The sequence below is a fragment of the Siniperca chuatsi genome, linkage group LG4, assembly GCF_020085105.1.
Source record: "Siniperca chuatsi isolate FFG_IHB_CAS linkage group LG4, ASM2008510v1, whole genome shotgun sequence".
NCBI classification, from domain to species: domain Eukaryota; kingdom Metazoa; phylum Chordata; class Actinopteri; order Centrarchiformes; family Sinipercidae; genus Siniperca; species Siniperca chuatsi.
In genome coordinates this window covers 25241369-25267320 of record NC_058045.1, presented here as the reverse complement: position 1 = coordinate 25267320, position 25952 = coordinate 25241369, and the positions used below count along the sequence as shown (strand labels likewise).

General features: G+C 39.9%; 1 protein-coding gene across 2 annotated transcripts in view; it reads left to right on the top strand.

Annotated features, from left to right (window-relative positions):
* The window catches only part of galnt18a (UDP-N-acetyl-alpha-D-galactosamine:polypeptide N-acetylgalactosaminyltransferase 18a), a 163054-nt gene that overhangs the window by 83377 nt on the left and 53725 nt on the right, over positions 1 to 25952 (top strand). For both annotated transcript variants that reach the window (XM_044193845.1, XM_044193846.1), the window contains exons 2-4: positions 9026 to 9233; positions 9371 to 9537; positions 17540 to 17726. In XM_044193845.1, coding sequence (XP_044049780.1) covers positions 9026 to 9233; positions 9371 to 9537; positions 17540 to 17726 — 562 coding nt within the window. The remainder of the gene's footprint in view (positions 1 to 9025; positions 9234 to 9370; positions 9538 to 17539; positions 17727 to 25952) is intronic.

Here is a 25952-nt window from a genome sequence, read left to right as displayed (position 1 = left end):
CTCGGGTGTGAGTGGGTGTGTGTTTGTGCAAAGCCTGCTGGGATAGGTTCCTGCGAAGCAGCAGCCACAGCAAGCGTTTCAATGCGGGGCTGATGAGCAACTTGAAAGTACACGGAGGAGGCACGGAAGTCTAATTGAGTGTTTTTACATCCACGCACTGTGTTTTGCAAATCGGGCTCATGTCCCATTTAAGGTCTTGATCAATTTAAGCTGTTTATGCTTGTGTTTATATCCCACACACAAATCAATGGGGCTGAATAAACAGAAGATGCCTGATTTTACAATGTGATTTAATGCGGAGGATAAACACGATCTAGACGGGTGAGTCAGAAACACTTTCACTCCGTCAAAATAAGAGCTGATTGCAAACAGGATATGAACTCCAAATCCTGACAACATTCAATTTCCCTGAACTGATGTGCTAGAATGTGGGCATATTGTATGTAGAGTATTTTGCGGTGAGTCTTTAGAAACTAGCTGAATTGAGGCCAACATCATTACAAAAAGGTGAAAAGGTTTCAAAAAAGAATAAGTAGACGCTGGAAGCATCTGTTACGCTGACTCACAGACAGCAGAGCAGGAATTCTAAACAAGATCCGGCCCTGAATCATCGTCACAACCCTCTAGCATTTCCTCTCCACACTGACAGGCCAGTACTTACATGTTAATAATGTCGACTCCAGGGGCTCCCCCGGTAGCTCACCTGGTAGAGCGCGCATCACGTATCAAGGCTGAGTCCTTACTGCAGCGGTTGGAGTCCGGCCCGGCCCTTTGCTGCATGTCATCCCCTCTCTCTCCCCTGAATTTCCTGTCTCTCTTTTACTGTAACTATCACATCTGGCTTAAATATGCATCTTGTACCAAGACTCTGTGGAGCTTTGATTATCCTGGATTTTGTTCACAGTTCGGTTTAGACTTTAATATTATTTTGGTTTCTCTTTTTCCCTCCAACTGCCTCTTACTTCCTGCTGTAAAATTGCCATCCAGCACTTCATCTCATCGTCTACCAGTTGACTGTCAATCAAAACTCAGCTTACAGCCAAGCTGCCGAGCTGTTACCTAGCGAGCATTTGATATGCAGGGGGTGGTCTGGTTTCACATCAAACCAAACAAAAGTGATTTTTTACATGACATGTAAATCAAAAGAAAAATATCCCGCAGAAAAGAATTTCTGACTTGTTTTTAAAAATGGTGCAGGTAGTCTAAGAAAGGCATTTTAGAAACTTAGAAATTCCAGTTCTCAAAGCTACAATCTACTTTTCCACACATGGAAAATACAGTGAAGGTGATGGAGAATGTTGTACAGTGTTTGTTAGTCCGCAGTGAAAACTAACTGTGTTGGTGACGTGTATGTAAATATATTTAAAGCAGCTATAAGCAATATTTTTATAATAGCAATGTATCAAATGACAACGTGTAATGTGACATGCAGCTAAAGAACCAGATATTGGTAGATACCAAAAACTGAGCTAAAAGAGAGTGAATATTGGACTTACATTTGTCAGGTGGCCAGAAACACAACTCCAAATGAATCCGTAACTGCTGGATGTGTAAATAAGCAACTGTCTGCTAACAAGTTCGCTATATGAACTTAAAAGGTGATGACATGTCAGTGTTTTCTTCATAACTTGTTTCTGCTGCCCCCATGTGGCCACAAATCTGTTATTGCAGGTTTAATGAATGGTGACTCTAGAGTCCCGCCTGTGGTAAGGTTTAGACAACAAAAGCACTTTGGTTAGGATTAGGAATAGATGGTGGTTAAATGTTAATTATTACTTTGTGTTTCGTGATTCAAGTCACTTTTTCTGTATTAATATAAGACCATGATCTTTCCCTAACCATAACCAACTGCTTCCAGTGCCTAAACATAAGCATAAAGTTAAATAATGTAGTTGTTTCGAGCTGGTATTGTATTGCAAGATCTGATATTTTGGTGGAAAACAAATGAAATATGTTGTGCAGTGTCAACATTTCCTCATTATATTAAAAGAAAATGTTGTATATAAACATCGTTTCTAGAAGAAAGGGTTGTATCAGCAGTAAGATTGTTCCTCAATCATTCTCAATAAACGTCAGAATGGTAATCAATAATGATTTCGATTATAGCACCAGAGTTTACAAAGTGCTTCACAATAAGGTAGAAGGTGGAAATGATGAAACACGGGAATACACTAAAAGCAAAACTGAGCACAAAACAGTCATTGAAATAAATGTATAGCATCATTTTGAACAAATAACGTTGCACATCAGATTTGGTTTTCTGTTTCCACTTGACTATCTCACACTGAACTCGCTCTAGAAAACCCGGTGGTCTGGAGTATGAGAGTGGGGCGCACATTCTCACCACACATTCTGTTTTCATAAATACCAGTTTATATGTACTGTAGGGAATGGCACATGTACTGAACTGTATGCCTAACCCTTCCATTGTTGTCCCTGGTGTTTTCAAAGTCCATCAGTCTGGGCTGGTATTCCATGTCTGCCCAAATATTTGACACTAAGAACAAGCAAAAAAAATTGCGCAAACTCCATAAAAGACTGCAAGACAATCACATTTTGTTCAGTTGTCTAGTAGCTGCAGTTTAACAAACCAAATCACCATTTCTGAAGAGCAAAACATGTAGCTTGTATCCAAGTACAGTAAATGTTTATGAGTTTCACCACCCTCTAACTTACAGATGCTAATATGGTATATTAATTCAAAAGCATCACATATTTCAGCTTTACATTCTTCTTCTTACACTCGTCTACATTTCAATTTGTACATTTGTACTTCAGTCACAAAAGCAGATGCAATTGGATTTCAGAGTGAAAAGCATTTACAGCCGCAGGTCCACATTTTTCCCTTTCTCCACAGTACAAACAATGAAAGAAATTGGCTTAGTGTATGTTGTGTAATTGTCTTAAACCTTTTACCTTAACCCTAAACTCACCGTTGCTAGTCTGGAATAGTGCTGGTGTCAGACTTGACTGAACCAGATCTCGGCTCTGACTGCACTGGTCCCGACCGCAGCTCTGTCACAGTGTGTGCTGGGGGTTGAGATCTGGTCCGCAGCGTGCAGCGTCCGGCCTGCTGAGCCAACAGCACGCCACTTCTGCGTGAAGTGACTGGAGGACAAGGTGAGACACTTTGTCACCCAGCAGAGCTGCCCGTTCCTAATCCATTAGTTTATGAGGAGTCTGGGCCTGATGCCGTGTGTGTGTGTGTGTGTGGACAGGGAGCTGTCTCAGTGTCTGAGCCAATAAAAGAGTGTGTGTCTGCGAGCTGATGTGACGGAGCTCAGGGTCGCCTAGTTTACAAATGCCCAGGGATGAATACCTGCTGTCACAAACCCTTTATTCTCTTGTTCTGCTCATCACTGTATCTGCCTCTCGTCCTCCTGATCACTCTCTCATACCACGCACCACATCCTGTCAGCACTTTTATTTTGTCACTCTCCTAACTCCTCTGGCTTTTTCTCGTCCTCTTCCATCTCTCTCGCTCTTCACTAGTTTTCTGTCTTTTGTGCTCTCTCTCTTGCATTTTATGAGAAAGTTTTTCTTGAACGTCTTAATGTTTTAAAACCTTATTTTCAATGCAGCAAATAAAAATAAATATGTCCACCTCGTTCTTTCTTTCTGAACTGTTCTTGTCTGCGTGTGTGCATTATGTATGTTTGTGTTTGTGTGTTTGAGTGTGTGTGTGTTTTGTGTGTAATCACAGCTGAGCAGACACTGACAGGCAGCCAAGTTCCTTTCCCCAACAAGGGTATCACAGCACAGAGTTCCACTGTTTACTGTCACAATGCAGACCTGGATGCTGCCAGACTAAACAGTGAGTAGCACATGTAGGGGTTGACCTCTGACCCCCAAGGTGCTCTGTGTGTGCACTACCAGCTGATCTGTCAGGTTAGGATAAGAGGACATATAAATTAAGAGGAACTGTGAGTGGTTCGTGTGATGGAGTAAATAAAAGTGTAAGTCATAAAACATAGATTCATGTGGAGCTGTGGCAAAACGTGAGCCCATTCACAGTTAATGTTTTCCATTCTGCCCTGTATAATCTGGAAATATTTAAGAAAAGGAAGTGGGGAGTTAAAGATCTAGAGGTAAGGAATAGGTCATTTGGTCAACTCAGGGTGAAGTTTAATGACCCTCTAGTGACTTTCTAGCACCACCATCAGGCCTAAATGTCCACCTGTAAGCAAGAACTATCAAAATCTAATAGTCAGGCATAAAATTACTTAACAGTCATGCTCCCCAGAGGATGAACTCTTTCCGTATTTGACACACTCCATGAGCTTTCCTATAGCCCCACCCTTAGGACAAAATGTCATCTGTCAAATATCATTTCAGTTGTTCTAGTTCACATTTATTTGTAGAGCACAACAGAAATGTAGGAATAGTTTAACATTTTGGCAAATAAACTCACTGTCCCCATGTTAAGAATGGAGCTGGAGTCCGAATATCAGCACCTCTAAAGCTCACTGATTAAACCATCTGGTTTGTTTAACTATTAATAATAGTGGTATTAGGGAGAACTACGCGCTGGAGCTAATACTTTTTCCAGGATTCTTGCAAAGAATGCAAATAACCATCTTTTCATCTTTTCCTAAATGAATAAACCTTTAAAGGTCCAGTGTGTAACATTAGGGAGGAGCTATTGGCAGAAATGGAATATAATCTTTATAAGTATGTTTTCATTAGTGTATAATCATCTGAAAATAACAATCCTTGTGTTGTCATTACTTTAGAATAAGCAGTTTATATCTACAGAGGGAGCGGGTCCCCTTGTTGCCATGTCGCCATGTTTCTACAGTAGCCCAGAATGGACAAACCAAACACTGGCTCTAGATAGGGCCTTTCACGTTCATCGCGAGTTTCGCGGTCACCGTAGTTTCTCCTTCACGCTTGGAACAGGAGGGTGAGAGAGCGGTATTCAAATGGTTGCAAACTGCAATTTCAACGCTAGATGCCACTAAATCCTACATACTGGACCTTTAATCACAGCAAAATATGAGCTAAACAAAATATCTTGAATTTATTCTTAAAGCAGTAATAATTGATTTTTTTGGCCACTTTGGGGGAATCGAAAAAATCTATAAACACAACATTAACATGTTAGCAAACAGCTGCCAATTTGTACATCCAGCAGACACGGAGCAACATTGTATTCATTTCAAGTCCAATATTCACTTAGATTTTGCTCTGTTTTGATACTGAGAACTACTGAGAAAAATATCTGGCTCTTTAGTTGAAATACTCTTTAAATGCTCCACTATGTTCACCAGCTAGTTGCTAACTTTGTTTTTCTGCTGTGGGAAGGAAGCATACAGTTCTTTACAGTAGAGTTTGTGGGCCAGAAAACCAAAATAACGAGCTGAAAGATGCAAAAACTCTCCGTAGAGCTCCGTAGAACCGCACAGTTAGGTGATAATTCTCTGTGGATGTTCACTGCACGTGACCACTTTCACATTAAACATAGTCATTTGATCCATTGTTACAGGCGCAAACAGACGCTCAATGGCCTATAGAATTATTGGCAAATTTTGAATGAACTGTGAGGATTTGAGGGAAACAGCTGTCATGATTGTTGCCATGAAATTTGCTGAGCACATTAATGCTTCAAAGGCAAAAGACACATGCAAAATTCCCACTTTCACATTTTAACTGAAATTTTCACTTTTTTCCCAAAAATGACACATTGACATGAAGAGAGTAACTAGTATGCAACGGCTGGGGGAAACAAAATGTTCACATGTTGAAATAAGTAAATGATGATTGATTTTGATTTTAACATTTTATGTACTCCCTGGTTAAGATATAATATGTAAAAATATAATGTGAAAAAAAATCACTATCAAGTACTGTGCTTTGCATTCAGATGTGAGTGTTCACATGACCTTTCAGTAAGAACAAAACACACACACATATATCTAATGTTGAATCTATCTGCTGTTGTGCTCCTTAGTTGGAATTTGATATTCTGTGACGGTCCACAGTAAAGCACACACATGCAGAGCATAAATTAAGACAAACATTCTCCGATGCACTTAGCACTCAGTCCCTATTGCACATACAAGAACTAGTGGACATACACTACTGTAGGTACTGTAAGAATGGTTGTAAGATGGCGCCGTAGGAGGAGGGCAACTTGCTGGGAGCCCCACACTAGTGTAAATACACACAGACACCCACACACATGTGTGCAATATATAGATATAATATGGATTATTGATTATATGTATCCCTTACTACTTTTAAACCTTTTATTGCTGTTATACTTTATTGCTTTTTATATTCTGTTTTCATATTTATATGCCTTATATACATCCTTCATATATCTTTATTTATATATCTTTTATTTTTTTTATCTTTATCTTATATATATCCTTTCTGTAACGGAGCCTCTCAGCCAAATCATTTCACACGAGTGTTCTTGTACAGCTGGAGTGACAATAAAACGCTTGAATCTTGAGTCTGTTACATACACACACTCACATTCTCACCACTGTTCCACTGGATTCACACTGACTTCTCCTACTGAGGTACACTAGGTACGTCCTACTAAATTAATAATGAAATTTGTCGGACACAATGCAGGGCAGGACGCAACACACTCCCTCTGTTCGTCTGTTCTCGACTCGAACATCAAGAAACCTACACGGGTGCAGTTGCCCTTTTCCCTCGTGAGAATTTGGCTACACTGAGAAACCTTTCAAAGGTACACACTCTCATTCCTTCTGTCCTCCAGTGCTAAAGCACAATGTATTTGTGGCCAAGAAAAGTGTATCAGTTGCAGTGCTTTTAGGGTGCTTATTATGAGGCTCTGAGGGGACTTGAAGGGAGGTTCCATGCACGAGAGCATTAAGCATGTTATTGCCAAAAGGTGAAGTACTGCTCTTCAAACTAATAAGAAAACCCATTCAGCTTAGGAAGGAGAGAAGGCCTGTCTGGAGGTCAGAAGAGGAAAAAAAGTGAAGTATATATGTACAGTATATATATACAGTATATATGTGTGTGTGTGTGTGTGTGTGTGTTTTGACTTGTGTACTCATTTGGTCAAAGTTGTAATTACCAAAAAGAAGTTAAGTTTTACCCTTTTTTTCTAAAAATGTTTATAAAACACTATATACATATGTAAATAGGCCTATAGTTGAGCTAATGATAAAGCCTGAGTCAGTTAAATTTAGCTTGACTTCTTCGAGCAGGCTTTAGGTACATTCCATTTAAAATAGTTGGGGACCAACGTTGTTAGCCGTTGCTTAGTCCCACCTGTGACATGAGCACTACTTGTGTTACTCTTTGTCATATTGTGAGTTTTGACAGTCTGGTCATTTCAACTGGACCCATGAAAGAGAGCCAGCTGGTGCTAGCCAGACTTCCTATATATCTATAATTTGGACCGAACACAACACTGAGAGTGCAGGAGCTGCTGATGACACAGCGGGTTTTAAAATAACAATATAAAATAATTTAATAATAATAAAAGTAAGAACAGTCTAGTGGGAATCAGCACTAAAGTTAGCAAGCTCGGCCAACTAACCTCCACTTTCTGAGTGGAAGCTAGTGGAAGCTGTTGGCCTAGCTTTCAGAGTGGAATACAAACAACAGTATGATGGGTCAGACCCGTCGGTCAATTTTCTCAGTCAGCGGGAGAGCGCTCATCAATTGAGACGCATAAACAGTGAACTGAGAACAGAGATACTGTAACCAAGCAGACGTTTCTGGTTTAAGGTGACAGGTCAGGCTGTGTTTACGGCTGGTTTAGTTATGTGACAGATTTCACACACGTGAATATTTCACTCTCTCAGTTGATCCCCATCTTCCAGTGACCCTGACAAACACATGCTGCTGCTCCTTTGCCCCAAATCTGCCACACAGTGAGAACAGGTGACAGGGAGGCTGCAAAGCATCACTCTACATCTGTGTTTCGAATCATGACGAGCTAAAATGAGTGCAGCCTCTTGGTCTGTTTGCACGCTATAATTAACATGAAATATAAATATTTCAGACCACCAAGTTGTCACAGCCTGTCATGTTCTCACCAGCCAGTAGTCACACTCACCTGTCATTAACCACACACATCGCACTCCCTCATCTGAGCACTAATCCCAGTCACCTGTCACTCTTACACACCTGCACCTAATCATCACTCCACTCCCCTATAAAACACCATCCCTCACCTCAGTCGGTGTCTGGTCTTGTTCGGAAAAGGACAGATCATTATTTCAAGACGCCTTGTGCCTTCCAACGCTCCCGATCTTGGTTCCACGTATATCCGGTCTCCTGTGAGTGTCTTCTCAGCCCCAAACCTCCACACTCCTGTGTTCGCCTCCCCAGCCCGAGATCCACAGTCTCCCGTGTTTGTGTCTGCAGCCTCCGAACTCCAGTTCATCCAGTCAAAGGACAGTATCCGTGTCATCTCCTATTCTGCCTATCAATTACTTGTACAATAAAACCTCCTGTTCCTTACTGTTGTCTCCGGCCTGCTCTGTCCGTAACACAAGTATATTTTCTGTTGCTTGCAAATGTTTTTTTTTTTTTCCTAACGGGCCTCAAGCATGCTTTCGACTCTCATTGTTTTCCACCATGCATGGGAAGTGGCCCGGTGTTTCCTTAGGCATGTTAGCAGATTTGTGTCCACCTCTGCAGAAACGGATCGGCGTGGCTGCCAGAATGAGTTATTTGTAATGACAATGAAAATCCCTGTTATTGCACATCACATTTGTGTTCCATCCTTTTCCCCTGTGCTGCTGAAATGATTCTTTCAGCCCTCAGCAAACAATTTTTGTTTGATAACCATACAGCATACTTAGCATCGGTCAGAGTCATTTTTCCTGCAAAGCTGGTGAATAGAGCTGAAGGAAGTTAATTTGTCATTAAATTTCTCCACAGTGTAACATTAGGTAGCTGTCACAGCATCTGGCAGCACAGTGGTTAGTGATGGGTCTAGGAGAAAACTGTTGGAGAAAAATTGAAAATACTGAAATATGTGTACTCCAAAAAGCTGTTTGCATCAACCTCTCTCCCTCTCTGTCCACAGATGCCCCTCAGAAGGACGGTGAAGACGCTGCGTCCTCGTCAGACTCAGCCTCAGACTCCGCCTCCTCGCTGTTCGACCACTGGGGTCACGACCTGGGCCCCGAGAGTCGAAGGGTCGCCCTCAGGAAGTTCCGTTACTATGGCTACAACGGTTACCTTAGCGACCGCATCTCCCTCACCCGGCCAATCCCAGATTTACGACCGGACGGGTCAGTCAGTTCATCGATGTGTGCACTGTTAATTGATTAACTGATCAAGATGTATGATGCTGGTATTTGCCTGTATGGATTCCACCTTTAATGGAGTCACCAAAGAAAGTCTCTGTTTATCCCCCCCCCCCCTCCAGGTGCAGAAACATGTCATATTCATCGGATCTTCCTCAGCTCAGCGTCATCTTCATCTTTGTCAACGAGGCCTTGTCGGTGTTACTGCGCTCCGTCCACACAGCCATCCAGAGGACTCCATCACACCTGCTCAAAGAGATCATACTGGTCGATGACCACAGCAGCAGCCGTAAGCTTCCTCGTGATTTCGCTTTTTATATGATATGTTTATGCTCTTGTTTTGATGCAACCTCGTTCAGAGAGGTGGACTGCATTTTCTTAGACCACCTTTTCAAGCTTAGCCTCTTACACTCATTTATACCTCCATCCATCCACAAGGAGCAATCAATTTGAGGTGGGATTAAAAGGTGTATCCCATTTGGATATCTCTCTTGGCAGCAATATTTTTTCTTGAAAGCAATCACCTCTTGGCCGTAGACTTTCAGGGGGGATTTTATAGTCTCATCTATATATTCGCCCATTGATTGATTTTTCTGCATACTTTTGTGTAGTGGGTCATAGAGGATGTCTTTCGAGAAAGAATTTACTGTACTTACAGGCACATAACGAACCAACTTTAACCCGCTGTTAATAGATATCTTCAAACAATCTCCAGAGAACGCATGTAGAGGAAGCATAATCTGCCCTTTGTGCTTGAGAAGTGTAGTTTGGAGACCGACTTGACTGTTTATATGCACAAACCACATGTGTGGCACATGAGTGGGACCTACATTGAGTGGAGAGTAAGTTATTCTCCCTGTAGTTTTATTATAACGCTAGGCTCTTGCTCCATACCTAACACACAGACATGAGAGTGGTATCCAACTTCTTACCTCACTCTTTTCCCAAGAAAGCAAATAAGTGTGATTTCAAAAATGTCAAGCTATTCCTTTAAGTCATAAACCCTACCGCTTACATATAAGTCCATGTAGGAATATTATAGAAATATTAAACAGGGCTTAAAATACTAAAGTAAGTGAACTAGTGCTCCAGTTTTTTAGTATTTCTTGATAGTGTGCATACTGCTCACACTTTTCATGTAGTATTGTTATTACCTCTGCTGCTTTCATGGCATAGAAATATAATATATGGCACAATCAATAACACCTTCTCACATTAGGTTGGTTGTTATTTTGTGTGGACACAGAAAGGAAATTGATTGAATTAGCCACCACATTATTTTGAATTTGCTCCACCTTTTTCAGTCTTGTTACCACCTGCCTTGCACATACCACCGCACCACACTGTCATGAAACGAGAGCCTCTCGAGTGGGACTTACAGTTACTGCTTTGAATTCGTGTTGGTGGAGCCATAGCGATAGCAGGTTTACTGAGCTTACCGCGCAGGCGGGACAGGCCTACTGAACTTTGTTGGCCCTCCTCCCCAGTCACTGAATAATATAATCAGTAATATTGTTCCCAGACACAGTGTAGACATTGCCAGTGGTAAGCCTACTGACTCATAAAAAAAATCGTAACACAAGTTCACAGTTTATCATTTGAATGTATTTATGTATGTACAGTATAATATTACTATAATATCTCTAACATATATGGTACAATTTAGTAACTTACAATGAGCCTAAAATACTGTACTACTTAAAATACCTCATTCTAGAATGTAATTTCTAATATCACTTTAAAGTCTTCACATAATATTATAAAGACTATGGTAATGGACTGCTCTGTAGGAAAAGTGCAATGAGATAATTTGTGTTATGAATTGGCGCTTTATAAATAAAATGAAATTGAATTGAATCGAATAGTCTACTAACATGATTTTGCTCTGTTGTATAATAATAAAGTGAATAAAAAATACATGTTAAAATAAGTGCTTTTGCATCGAGTCTCTCCAGGTAACGTGAAGCGATACGTCTGCCAGTCACAGGTGCTGCTGCAGCAGCCAAAGCTGAACAGATAAAGTGGAATATTCAAACAACACCCACATCAGCATCACCACACCCAGCCCGGTGTTAATGGCCTTTACTACCAGTTTGCCACTGAGAAACAAGCAACCATGGGAGGCAGTAATCCACACAGCAATCTGCCAAACGGCAACAACATCAACATCACTTACAGAGGAAAGGGCACGCCATGAGTCTGACTTCCTCCATTAACAAGATTTTACTATGCAGCAACATAAAATACCATCATCACAATAACAGTTTGATTAAGGTATTAATTAAATAAGCGGTATTACTGACTTATCTACTACGACAAGATTGGCAGAACAATTTGTAGCCACATATCCACCACACTCAATTATTTCTCCAATACTATCACTCTCGCAAACTCAGAAACAACTTACAAAGCTCTGTGTTTCTCAAAGACACCTGGTTCAACTCCAAGATAATAAATGATTCAGTTAACAAAGTTAACAAATACAAGTTAATGTCCAGCTTGAGATGTCCATCCTTCTGTTTCAAACCAGCAATCCTGCCAATGACTCTGAAACAATTAGACAAACTGAAGCTTCTCTTCCATAACACGTCTGTGCAGCAGATTTTGGTTTTCTCTCCATTTTTGCAGTAGCTTAGCCCTTGTAGACTGTAGCACAGTGGAACCTCTTATCTGAAAAAGAATCCTGGCTGCACTAATTCAAAATGGGACACAGATTTACATCAAGTGTATTCTGAAACTTATATAATATAACCTACTCATTGATATCTACCGGTAAGTTAATTATGAAACTAAGCATTTTTGAAAAATCACTCAGTGTTTTGAAAATTAGTTTTAAAGACTAAATTACCAATTACCAATACAGCAAAGCAAAACGATGGCCAGGGGGTTCCTTCTAGGAACACCACAATGCCACCAGAATAGTGAGGTACAGGAAAAGTAGCAGATGCACAGCCCACTGCATGATACTACTTAGGGTGTGATCTTATGGGCTCATATATTGGGCCACTTGGTGAGTGTGGGCCCTTGGTCAGCTGCCCCCTCATGAAACCCACTACTGGCTACTGACTATGTATGTACTACAAGCCTATGTAACTTTCTCTATGCAGCAGCCACTGCAGTAACAGTGGGATTAAACTAAATGCTAAACTACTGTTTAGCATTCATGTTTTGGCTTCACTTCTGGGGAGCTGTCATGTCGTCCATCTTTGTATACAGTCAATAACTGGCACCAAATGGTAGAAAAGATTTTAATTTGAACTTGAAGGACTAACCTGCTGCTCTGACAACACTGTAGCCAAATAAAAAGTTTAATTCACACCAGTTTGATTAAGAGTTTTTCCTCACATTATAGGGCAAAGATCTAGAGTTGAATAATTACAGTAAGTACTGACTCCTGTAGGTGAGCTGCAGCCTAGACTGTCTATATTTTATGTCCCACATATTTTATATTCTGTGTTGGATGGTGCACAAAGATCAGGACATGTGCAGGCATTAGCTGCATCAGTGGTGTATGAAAACAGATTAAAACTTATTACAGCAGTCACAGGCGAGGCCCGGGTGCGACTTGTCTGTTAAAGGACCGGTGTTAATAATTGCATCACGTACTATGTAACATATTTCACTGCTGCCAAATCTATAATTACCATTATGAGAAATCTGTGTCTGCTACCGTCGCCTGCAGATTTTATGGGTCTCTCACTGCTCCTCTGTTCTTCAATAATACAGTATATCAGAGTTCAGTTATGGTAGCTGCACGGGGGTGAATGCTGATTAGTGGAGCAACCAGGGGGATAAATATATTCAGCATTTACCACAGATTATTCCCTCCTAATGCATTACCACTGTTCAAGTTAACAATTCTCTGGGAAATATGATTGAATGCTTTTGCTTTGGTGCTAATTCATAATGAAGGTAATTGATGGAAGTGCACGATTATTACTTTAGCTTATTGATTGTGCATGAGGCTATATGAAGGCAAAAGTGGAAATGCAGTCACACTCTATGCGTTGACAGCAGAATAGTGAATTAGCAGAGACATCAGGGGTTTTATTCATAAAGCCTCAAAGCGCTGATCAAAGATCACTGAGCCTTGCAAACCCCATTAATGTCACAACGACATTACTTTGAATTACTTTGCCTCACTGTTAGCCAAATCTCTATTATAACTTATACCAATTCAACAATTCAATAACAATTAGGGCTGCAAGTAACCATTATTTCTACTATCATTTGATCCAACAAATGTCTTTTGAATTAACTAATTAATTGTTTGGTCTGTAAAATGTCAGACAATTCTGAAAAAAGCCCATAACAATTTCCCTGTATATTTTCAGCTCTTTTGGCCCAGACTGAATCTCAAAATATTTGGATGAATTGCCATGAAATTTTGTAGACACTGTATCCTAATGACTCTGGTGATACTCCAACCTCTCCTTTAGCGCCACCATGAGGTTGCCTTTTTTTGTTTTTTAGTGAAATGTCTCGACAACGATGGGATGGATTTCCATCAAATTTGGTGCATATATTTATGTTACAGGACGAATTGTAATAACGTCAGTGACTCCCTGACTTTTCAACTGGTGCCATCAGGTCAAATTTAATTTAATTTGTCCAATACTTTGGATTATGACTCAATACATGCAAAAACTAGAAGGGCACTCGGAGAATGCAGATCTCCGCCAAGGCCAAAAGTCCAGTCTTCTATGATATGCAAATCTGCAAGTGCAACCACTATACAGTATATGTCTGGATGTGTTTCAAAACTATTAGAATTACAGTGTGTCAAAATATGGTTGTGCCTAGCTGAAGCCTCATCATCTCAGCTCACAATTGACCTATCTCGCAATGTTAACGAAAGGGAAAAATAATTTGGGTATCCACCCTGTGATTTGGATCCGCTCCAAAATTGATTGGGTTCTTCCTTGGCCCATGCTACACCCTTCCACCAGGTTTCATGAAAATCGGCCCAGTTGTTTTTCTGTAATCCTGCTGACAGACAAACACAAACAAACAAACAGCATACCTTACTGGTGGAGAGCCGAGAGAAAAAGGAGAGATTCTGGAATGAAATTATCGAAAGAAGAGTTACCCGTGAATTCTGAGTTCAGTCAGAGTCTGAGCTGAACACAAACACACACAGGAACACTCCCACACACACAGTTGGTGCGTCCATCTTAAGCTAGCATACAGCTAACGTACAGTTGGTACATTGGCTTGCCAGGGCAAGTAAACACAAATGGCCCAGCAGCTAAATTCGCACAAACTACTCAAGGCAGAAATTCGCTTCGCTTTCTGTTTAAAATAAACCTTTAGCTTTGTTAGAAAAAAGTACAGCGTAGATGAAAGTTGAGCTAAGTCTGACAATGTAGAGCTGAGCCTGACAAGTTGAGTTTGAGATGTTATAAAATAAAATAATCAAAAATAAAATAATCATTGTACAGATTAACCCTTTTGACTTAACAAGGCTTTTCCTTTGGCACCACCTTCAGGCTGAACTGGGCATTGTTTTTCCCCACTAGTAAAGATTGAACTCTTGATTTTGATTTTTCATTCATCCAACAATTTTGTTTTCTTTGTAATGAGCATTATAGCCTCACAGGGCAGCTAGTGTGGCTTAGTGGTGTTACTTTTTACTATTGCTGAAACAATTAGTTGATTAGTATTTGATTATCGACCAACAGAAAATTAACCAACAATAATTTTTATAGTCGATTATCAAGTAATTTATCAAGCAAAAATGCCAAGCAGTTTGCTGTTTCCAGTTTCTCAGAGCTGCAGCTTTTTTGTTTTAAGTCATTATATATTGAATGTCTTTGGGTTTTGGACTGTTGTTCAGACAAAAAACTGTTAATGTCACCAGTTTCCTTTTTCATTAACAACATGGTAGTTCAAAATGATATAAAAAAGACTAAGACAAAGGATCTGATGAGTTGTCAGCATGAGGTTATACACAAGTAAGTACCATTTTATTTCTTCAGATAGTAAGAATGAATCAATCTATTTTCCACTGAGAGTCTTCTGACCATCTTCCTTGGTCAGACTGAGTCCAGCAGTTTTCAGATGACATTTTTTAATGGACAGAAGGCAAACTAGGGCTCCTGTTGTTCAGACTGTCAGCTACATTTGGGTAAAAACATATTTCACAGTGTGGACCAGATGTCTGAAAATTAATTGGGTAACTGGAGGTGCACTTCATTTAATGACTAGATTTTTTATGTTTGGAAGTAATCTCACATGGATGTGTAACACAATAAGGTGCTCTTCAAATACTCCCAACTCCAGTTTTAAATGAGCCCATCTTTCTTCCAGGTCAGCAGCAAACTGTGGCTCATTAAAGGAAAACAGAGAGACTAGAGAATTCAGGCTGATGGTAATAATGAATAGAGAGGGAAGGCAGCAGCCATAGCCTGCAGGCAGGATTACAACACAGAGAAATCATGAGGAAATGAAGATGTTCGCTGTTCCACTGTGGGCAGTCTGTGTGTGTGAGTGTGTGTGTGTCTGAATCAGTTTCTGTGTGTCTGTCTGTCTACCAGAATGTGTGCATATATACAAAATCACTCATGAAGAAAGACAGAAGCAACACAAGGAAAAAAACCCAAAAAACGCCAAATTCAAAGTGTGTACCATATCTGTGGGTTGATTATCTGACAGCATTTCAGTTTTTATTTTTCAATATGAACCCTTTAGGCCTCTCACATCCTCTGCTGACTGTTTCCGTAGCAAAAAAACAAACATAATGAAAGTGTTTAGTTATATTTCTACACTTAGAACAGATTGAAAATGTTACAAAATCAGGGGCTTCATACAATAGTTTTTGGAAGTACTTTTTTGCCTTTTTATAGAGCTCTAGGGATGGCAATGTTGGTTGGTTGGTAAGTTGGTTGCTCCATATGTTTGGTCCAGCCTTAAAAATCCCAACAACTATTGGATGGATTGGGTTTTAATTGAGTTTTTCTCTGGCGTCATCATTGTGTCAAAATCTGAACCAATTACTACCAAATAGCTATGAAGCTAATGACATTACCATCAGCCTCAGCTGCACTTTGTGTTTCACTGCTAATTAGCAGATGTTAGCATGCTACTAAACTAAGAAGATGACCAGAGTTAACATTATACCTGCAAAAAATTAGCATCTTAGCAATGTAATTGTGTTAGCATGCTGACGTTAGCATTTAGCTTTTAAACACAAATTTACATTTATGTAAATTTGCGCTCACCAAGATATCCTAGAATATACAATCTCCTGTATAGCGTAAACGAAGCTGGTATAGTCTTCAATAATTCAGTGTTTTCTCGTTAATTTTCTGTTAAAGAAAAATTCCATGTTTTTATCAACTGGATTATATTTTTGTAGCTTTGTTGTGTACCATTATTGTAGGCTTGCACGAGACACATGAAAGAATGGTCAAAACTGGTACAACAGAGGCTGAGATATCCTGACTTTTTGTCTTAAGTATGGGTCAAGCTCCAAACACGCTTGATCCTACATTTCCTATAATTCAACACATTAGCATTTTTGTTGGACTCCCCGTGCCTGGGAAATTCCTACATCTTTCAAACGCCACACACCAAATTTGTAGTATACAAGCCCAAGCAGTGATACCTCTGATGACATCATCAGGGTTATTTTCTCAGCTCAAAATTCCTTCCAGAGCCACAGAAGAAATTAAAAGCTGTTTTCACAGGCTGAGTAGTATTCCCCATGACAAGTAAACTACACGTCGTGTGTAAAATCGGTGAAGTCCCCCTTTAAGATTTCCCTAAATTAGAAATAAGGAGAAAGCCCAAACAATGACAAAGCCCCCAAACTACACAACATATTTAGACAGGGTTGTCCACATACTTTTGGCCATACAGTGTATCTCAACTACAAATTTGGAAGTGTAAACATTTGCTAGATCTTGCAGGGCTAAACCTCCTTGTTCAACCTATTCCTGCACAGTCTGGCCAGCACTCCATCCTTGCTGCTACACCACTCCCTGCTGCTCAGCCTCCCCCTGCACCAGCATTTCTAGCATTTGGATTTATGTAAATTCAGCATGTTTGTCTATTCAATATGGGCTTATGTTCATTTAATTGCTGTGTATCCCAGGCTCTGCCAAGAGGTTCATGAAATGTCAACGTATGTTATTGTCGCAACATATGGAAAACATCCAAATGAAATGTAAAATGTTAAAAGGAAGGATAATCAAAGCTTATGCTGTGAAAACAAGGAATTCTCCTTCAACAGGCTTCTGTGGGTTTGCTTTAACATCCACGTGTGTTTGTGTGTCGCTGTCTCTCTCCAGTGGAGCTGAAAGAGCACCTGCAGAACTTTGTGGAGGAGACCAACGCTCAGCACAGCCCAGGGTTCATCAAGGTGGTCCACCATGACAAGCAGGAAGGACTGATCAGGTCCCGAGTCAGTGGATGGAGGGCTGCCTCCGCTCCCGTTGTCGCTCTGTTCGATGCACACGTGGAGTTCAACACTGGATGGTGAGCAGCTGGCTTCAGTTCACACTGTATACTGTAACTACAGCAGTGTATGCAATAAAATTACAAGTTAAAACTACATCAAGCAGTTACACACCCTCTGGTCCCAGATGGCAACAAGTGGTGACAGAAAATTTCAATAACCAGAAATCTTGAAAGGTGACCTCATTAACATGCTCATGTTCACCTGGTGACAGCCGAGGAATCTAGCTTCCTTGCTCCCTGATGTTAAAAGATAAGTCTGGTCATTCTACGTTTTTCTCATTGTCAACAAATCTCATGAAAAGACCAAAAGTAACAATGAATGTATCTTCTAACAAGTACTGTGTGTGTATCCAAAGCCTGATATATCTTAGAGCTCCATTGTTGTCCAAATACATCAATGAGCCACACTGTTGATGTTGATGACATGCTCCTTGCTTCATTGACATGCTTCATTACCATGAACACACACACTTTATTTTGTTTATTTTGACTCAGTCAGACATCCACTGTCCTGCTGCTGTAAATACCCACTAGAGCACCAAATGTGGATTAATCCACCACTGAAAATAGTCCCCAATTCACTATATACTTCTGTTTGAGTCATATTTTTAAAACTACAGTGGCCAGCTGTTTTAGGCAGTTACTGAGCCTCCTTTTGTGAAAATGAAATAAATATTTGTGACCCCCTTTTTAAAGAGTTACATCTTCAGTAGGAATGAATGGGCTTGGGACTGAGTGGCACTGACAGGGTAGTAAGGATGGGCGATACCATGAAATTTGGTTCCAATCCGATGCCAAGTACAACCAGAGCCAGAATTATTGATATGGCAACTGTGTCTCCTAGAAATTGTGTTCATAGACATCTAATTTGCAAAAGCAAATATGTATTTATGTTTTTAACAACATAATAAGGAAATTATGTTAATTAACGTATCTAGCATGTCTCAAAAATCTTGATACTGAATGTATCAGTAAAATGTTCGCTGATAACATATTTCATTTGTTTTCTGCCAGATATCCGATCTTGCTATACAAAATCTGCTCGTAGTGACTACAGCATTATTACACTTTTTTATGACTATATTTAGGCTCTGGCAGCACTTGGTTAGGGAAACATTATAGTCTTGGTTTAACACAGAAAATGTCTGCAGGGACTTGAAGCACAAGACACAACGTGTTAATTAACATGTAACCAAAACCACAATCTTTTCCTAACCTTAACCAAAGGGCTTGTAAAATTACAAATGATGAATAACAAACATTTTTGTTGTGTGAATTCTTTGAAATAACAAAGTGTTGCACAGACATTTTGTTATGTTTTGACACATTTCTTTGTACATGTGACTCTGGGCCTCTCCAGTTTGGGTTTTCTCTTTCAAGTCTTAATTTATCTCCTTCAATCAGTCCAGATGCGATTAAACCAGACACCAAAATGTAATTTGTGCAAACAGGTAGAATCTATGACACCTCAATTAGGAGGGCATTGAATGTTGTGCACTGCTGCACGTGTATTTTACACGAATTCCTCCTTGTCTCGTGCAGCTGTAACCAGCTACCAGCTTACAAAGAAAAAGAGAAGAAAACTGAGATAAGAATGAAATGCTGAATGTTAGCATTTATTCAGCAGCCGCTTAGTTTGAAAGGTGGCTGATTAAATCAGAAAAGAGGCATCATTTCACTCTGTGGCATTTGTTTTTCCTCAGGACACATCATTTTATCAGGCAGACCAGCAGTGAAGGATTTTAACGCTGAATGGCACGAAACAATCTATTTATAAGCTGCTTCATGAAGGGATCATTCCATTGTCCCCCTCTTTTTGAGTACTATTAGGAAGTACTATTAGTAGCTATAACCCACTTGTGAATGCATCTTTTTCGAATGTGTAAACCTTCAGCTCCAGAGAGCCACAGAGGCAGCTGTGACATATTTATATGTCAGTATTTTGAGTCACAGAGTAAGTTGATTATGTGAGAGGCTGGCAATGAAGTGATTTAATTCCAGAGAGAAGTTTTGTATGTGGTTTTGTATTTTGTTAAGTAGTTAAGGTTGTTGTGGTCCGGTAAGGCCTAATTAAACCTGCAGTCCTGTGGTTATTCTCTTTGACTGTCTTTGCTTGGGGCAGCAAGCTGCAGCCTCAGTGACTGCATCACAAAAACACTCCTGATCGAGGTGTGAATGGATGCTCATTAAACTGAGATCTGGACTTGCTAAAAGACAAATTTTGCCACTTTGACAATATTTAAAGGAGATCTCAACATCTCGATTTTTAACATTTGCCATTGAATATTACAGCCTACACCAAAACGCTAAAATGAGAGTTGATGCTGTGATCTTTCATAGCTGCTACCTCCAAGGTTTCCTAACAATTAGACCCCAAATATTTTTCTGATCTCAGCTTAAAACAAATATTAACAAAACAAACCTATGGCTTGGTTTGTTTTATTTTAAAGTCTTATTCTCATGTAGGTTGACATTGCACCTACATGAGCCTACGCCAACTTTACACCCCATTTTAGCTTGAACACGGCCCCAAAGTTCCTCTATCTCCCACTCTCTAAACCAACACATTTTAGCTGTTTTCAGACACTAACTCTTGTTTTAGCTTCTATACTGTCCTAGAAAGGCTCACGTTACACTCACACGAGCCGAAGCTTCTTTTTCACGGGCCAAAATTGAAAGTAGTGACCGTGACTTCAGCCCCCCCCCGAGTCTCCACTGGAGGGGCCGACTAACTGATGTACTTCAGAGCCGTTTAAACTGCTAGCTAGTTAGCTTTGCAGGCTTCAGCAGACAGAATGGGCCCCAAACACTGATCATCACTGTAAACTACTAACTTACTGTACAAGTAGTAGTTGTATTTGTACTACGACAGTATTTCTACAACTACCAGGGGCACAGGACTGAGGGGGACAAAGGGGAATGAGTATGCAGGGGCCTCATGTGAGGAGGGCCCACAAAGATACTAGAAAACATTAAAAAAAATGTAAATCAAGTCACAAGCAAATCCACACATGATGGTGTGCTGACTGATATGGAGCTCTGTATTTAAAATAAATTAAATCAGAGACAGAACAAAGCCTTGAGGAGTACTAGTGACCATCAAATCCAACAATTGCTCACCTACTTTCACTTGTATGTGTCAGAAAATCTGCATAATAGGAAAACTGAACGGGGGCTAACACATGTTGTCTTTGACATTCTCTATTGGACATCAAATGTTTTTTGTGTGTGTGGGGGGTTCTGCATAATTTGGTAGTTGTCTGGTGACAATTAATAACTGTGGTAAAAGGTGAAACAGCTCAAGACATATGCAGAGTATCAGGCAAAAGTGTAGTGAAGTCCTCACAGTAATGTTATATATTGCTGGAATTCCTCACATGTTGGATGGTGAGAAGCAAGAAAAGTGTCACAGAAATTAGTTCGGTATTTTCCTGTGATTTACAAGAGGAAAGGTAACAAGTGATGCCTGATGCTGTTTAAAGAATTACAAATAAGAACAGAGTGGTTTAACGGTTCATTGAGCAGGTTTGTACAATAAGTCCAGGTCTCATCTGCTGTTATTCTGTTCCATGGGTTTTCAGCTACTTTGCCTTGGAGCGGACTCAGGTGTGTGATGTGTTTTTTTTATTCAACCATTCAGGAAAAAAAGCTGAGACAAAAACATTGTCCGAACCTTATTAAAATTAATCATTCATACCGGCTTAGGCATCACGTATTTTCTAAAGGGTTTTTACTTTGTGACACCATCATCATGACTGAAAATAATGGAATGTCAATAACTTGCAGTGTGTTGTGTTTTTTTTTTTTTTAGTCACACTGCACAGCCAACATTAATAATGTCAAAAGCTGCTTCTTTCATCAAAACAGTGATGGGACGGGCTGCTCTCATTTTAGATCAATTTACTGTTTCGCTGTGCTCTGAAGAGTGATTACTGTTGAAAATTACAGTGGACAGTCCAATCTGCTGTAGAGTACAGTGTTGCAACAGGGACAGCATACTGTGGCTCATGTAGTTTAATCAATCCTGCACTCCCTGAAAGAAACTGAATGGACTAAATCTATTCAAGCTACATTTTAGAGCTTCAGGGGCTTTTTTGACACTGCAACAGATTTTTTCCCTCCTCACATGAGATAGATCTGATGTTTACGTGTCAGTGGCAACTAAGTTAGCTTGATAAGCAACATTTTTCCTGTAGATCAGAAGACATATGCTATGATTTGAGATGTTAGCTCCCCAGATTTTAGATTTCAGGAGGTGAATATCAGAGTTAAGTCCCAGACAAGTTTATGTGGTTCTTCAGGGACTGCATGCAGCATCTCAACAGTCTTGTTATCATAGTGATGTTTTTATCTTAATAAATAAAAGCATTGTAGCTACAAGAGTTAGCACCTTCTTCTTCATTTTCTCATACTGTGGCAGATTTGCACACTGTTGCAACTCGACCAAGAACAAAACTCTTGGTGAATAGCTTGCCAGCTAACAAGATAAGCATGTAAAAAGTCCACCACTTTGGTCCAGATTGAAATGTCTCAGCAATGCTGGATGGAATACCTGAAATTTGTACAGACATTAATGATCCCAGAGGATGAATTGTAATAATTTTTGTGATCCCCGGAATTTTCATGTAGCGTAATCATCAGGTCAAAATTTATAATTTGTCCAAAACTAATGTAATTCCCTATGATAATTAGCAAATGCTAGTATGCTGACATGCTAAACTTGAACATGGCAAATATTATTAGCTAAACATTCCAAGGAGGGATTTATAGTCGACGTAAGGGGTTAAAGGGAGCCCCGTAGGTATCAATGGCGTAGGTTTTGATTTATGGTTGAGCGTCAGATTTCACCTTATTTTTTCCCCACCCTTTTTACATCCAGTCCTGCCCTACTGTCCTCTGATTGGCTAGTACTCCTTACTTTCGTTAAGATAATAAGCATTGCCTTTTCCTTCCTTGCTTTAATTTTAAATCATTCTGCCTATTTTGTTATCTTATACAGTTATCTAACCTTTTGTTTTTCTCGATGGCAACACATGGTTCAAGATTGAGTGCAATATGTTCATTGAATAAAGTTATGGTTATGAATACATGATAGAGTTAAACCCCCTCTGTAAATAAAAGGATTTCAAATATATTTATATTTGTTATCTACAACGTCAGTAGTGTCACTAGTGTTGATAGCACGAATTGCTGAAAATTCAGACAGAAAAACCAGTGGCTCTAGCATCCAATCACAAGGTTGCGTCAGTGTAACGTGTACTAGCCAATCAGAGCCCAGTAGGGCGACGACTTGCTGCAAAACGGGTGGGGAAAAAAAGTATTGCATCCCCACCACAACGCTAGGTGCACTTACATGATCAGGCCGTATCAGGCTGTAATTAGAACTTTTTTACATTGTTTAATTTACTCAGTGATACAGAGCGACTGTGGGCTACACGCACACAGTTACTGTACTTATAGAACTGGAGTTACATCAGGTAACGCCGTGTCTTGTTACTGAACATGACTAATTGCTGTGTTTATTCCTTCATACAGAGTGGTGAGCATAAGGTCTGCAGTGTAATCGCTTTGTAAGATTTTTGTTACTGAACTTTAACTTCCCTAATGTTGTCTTCACTCTCAACAATCTCCAGCGGCATCAGAAACATTCTGGCAGTCCCCACATGGTATCTCCATCGATGCAGGAGCCCCGATGCGTAGTTACATTTTTGAGGAGGAGCACATCAGCTACATCGTAGCCTATGGCATAACCTCAGAGCCTACACATGTAGCCTCCGTAGGTTTGGTGTAGCCCCTTAACACAGAAGTATAAATCCAGTTTTAGTCTTGCTTCACATTTAATGGAGGCTAACGGTTTTCCTCTGCTTCCAGTTTTCTAGCTAAGGTAGGCTAAAGATAACACAAAAAGAAAAACTGACACAAAAAGGTGGACTTGTTATTAATCCTTTCCTCTGACTCTGGGTTAGATGGCAAATAAGCATGTTTCAAAACTGTTGGAGTGTTGCTCTAAGGCTAAAGAACAGTATATTTACCAGAGGTTACTATTTTTTTGTGTTTACATTCTTCCACCATATTACATAGGCCATGTTGGTCCTGCCTGAGTTTCGTGATGAAACTTTCATTTTTAGACTACGTTTCGTCTTTACAGCAGATGATCTTAAGTTTTTGAGTTTCATGTTGCATTCACTTGCATTTATTTTATAGCTCTCACTCCTAACCTTTCTGGTGATGGAGTTTATATGAATACCAACCGTGTTATGTCAAGACAAGTGTGTTGACACACAGTAAAAATGTTTCCTAATGATTCCATTAAGCACTGTAAGTAATGGGAGCAGTAGTTAATTACTGAACTTATTAGCATAGCTGGTTATGTTTAATCTATCAAAGAGATGAAGCAGCTAAGGATCATAACACGTTATCTTTCGCAACACTTAAACTTTTCTGACAGAAATCAAGTGCTGTTTTCTTTTAAACACAAACTCAATGTCAGTCTCTTTGAGCCGCGGACACTTCATCACCTCAGGGTCCCCTCTTTAAAACACTCTTGTACAACAGCACTGCTGTGTACCTGTTAATCATTTTGACAGGCTGAAAAATATCACACACACACACAAGTATGATACCAATTCACAGGCAGGTAACACATTTGTGCATGCTGTCTTTCTTGCTCTTCTACACAAACGCACACACGCATGCACGCACACACACACATAATGATTGGGTTTGATCCAAAATAACGTTTGTTGCTGCTGTGTTCCAGATTAGACAAGAGACACTTACAAGGTTCTTCACCCCTCTACCCACCCACTCCAACCCCATCTCTCTCTCTCTCTCTACACACACACACACACACACAAAGCCCACACAAACCTCCCACATATTGCCACAGAGGGGGTATTGGTCTATGACTAATGAAATCATTCTTGGCAGAGATACAAAAGTGCTCAGCTGGAGATAAACACTTTTTTGTCTACTCTCTTTCAACACACGCACATTTTCAACATTTTTATTGGTGTTTAAATGTTTCTTGGTCTGGTGCTACATCGATGTGATAAGTTGATGTTGTGTTTGTGCCAGTGTTATTAGCACTCTCCGTAAGCTGATTTCACACATAGTAATCAACAAACTGTGTACACGCCTCTTTCCTTTCTTCTTCATCTTCTCTCCCATTCCTTTGTCTTCCTCTACCAACACCTTCCTCTTAATCCTCCTTCCTCTGTGCACCTTCCTGTGCTCTAAAACTCGCCCACCCTCTCACACATTATATATATATTTTTTTTTTTTGTAGAAATTGAGAAATTACTGTATAATTACCAACAAAGCGCTGACTGCTGCTGACTATATAATTGTCTCTACCATACATTGCAATTATCTGCTATTTTGAGTCAAACACAAGTAATTATAGGGTGTTTTATGTTACAAAGATTGTCTGACTGTAATCGCAATAATCCTCAATCATCTCCACCTACTGTATATGTGCTGTCATCTCCATGTACATGGAGAACACCTACAATAGCATAATTACATGATGAGATATACATGTCAGTGTGTAGGGGTCCAAATTTACAGACTACTCTCGAATAGTTGCCTAAGAAAGCAATTTTAGTCTCATCTCTCATGAAGATGGTCCACTGAGCCAACATAGCAACTGCAGTGTAAACAAGCACTGAAGCAAATACTTCACATTAAAGTAACATAATCATTGCCATTTGAAAATAAATCTGACATTATTAGGATTATTAGAATCAGCCAATACCAGCATGTAAGACAAGGTAAAGCTGAGTGGTCGCAGGATGATTAAAGCTGCACTAATGAATATTTTGATATTAACAATTAATGAAATTACTATGTGTAATGCTAAAGGTGTTGCTTTTAGTGACAAACACCCAACGAATTATCACCCAACTCTGCAGTTCCCCTCAGCTTCACAGAGCTATTTAGCATCTTTCAACTTTACTGTTTTGGTCTCACAACTCTTCTAAACGTTGTTTTTAGTGGGGAAATAAAACTCCGATAAACCCAGTGTACGATACCTGCCTATCACCGAGCTAGTTAGGAACTAGCTGATGAACATAGTGGAGCATTTAGCTGCTAAAGAGCCATATAATTTTCTCAGGAGTGGGTGGAGACCAAATCGGGGCTAAAAAGAGAGTGAATATTGGACTTCCTTCATCAGGTGGCCAGAAAAACAACTCCAAATAAATGTTAATGTTGCTCCATATCTGCTGGCTGTGTAAGTAGCCA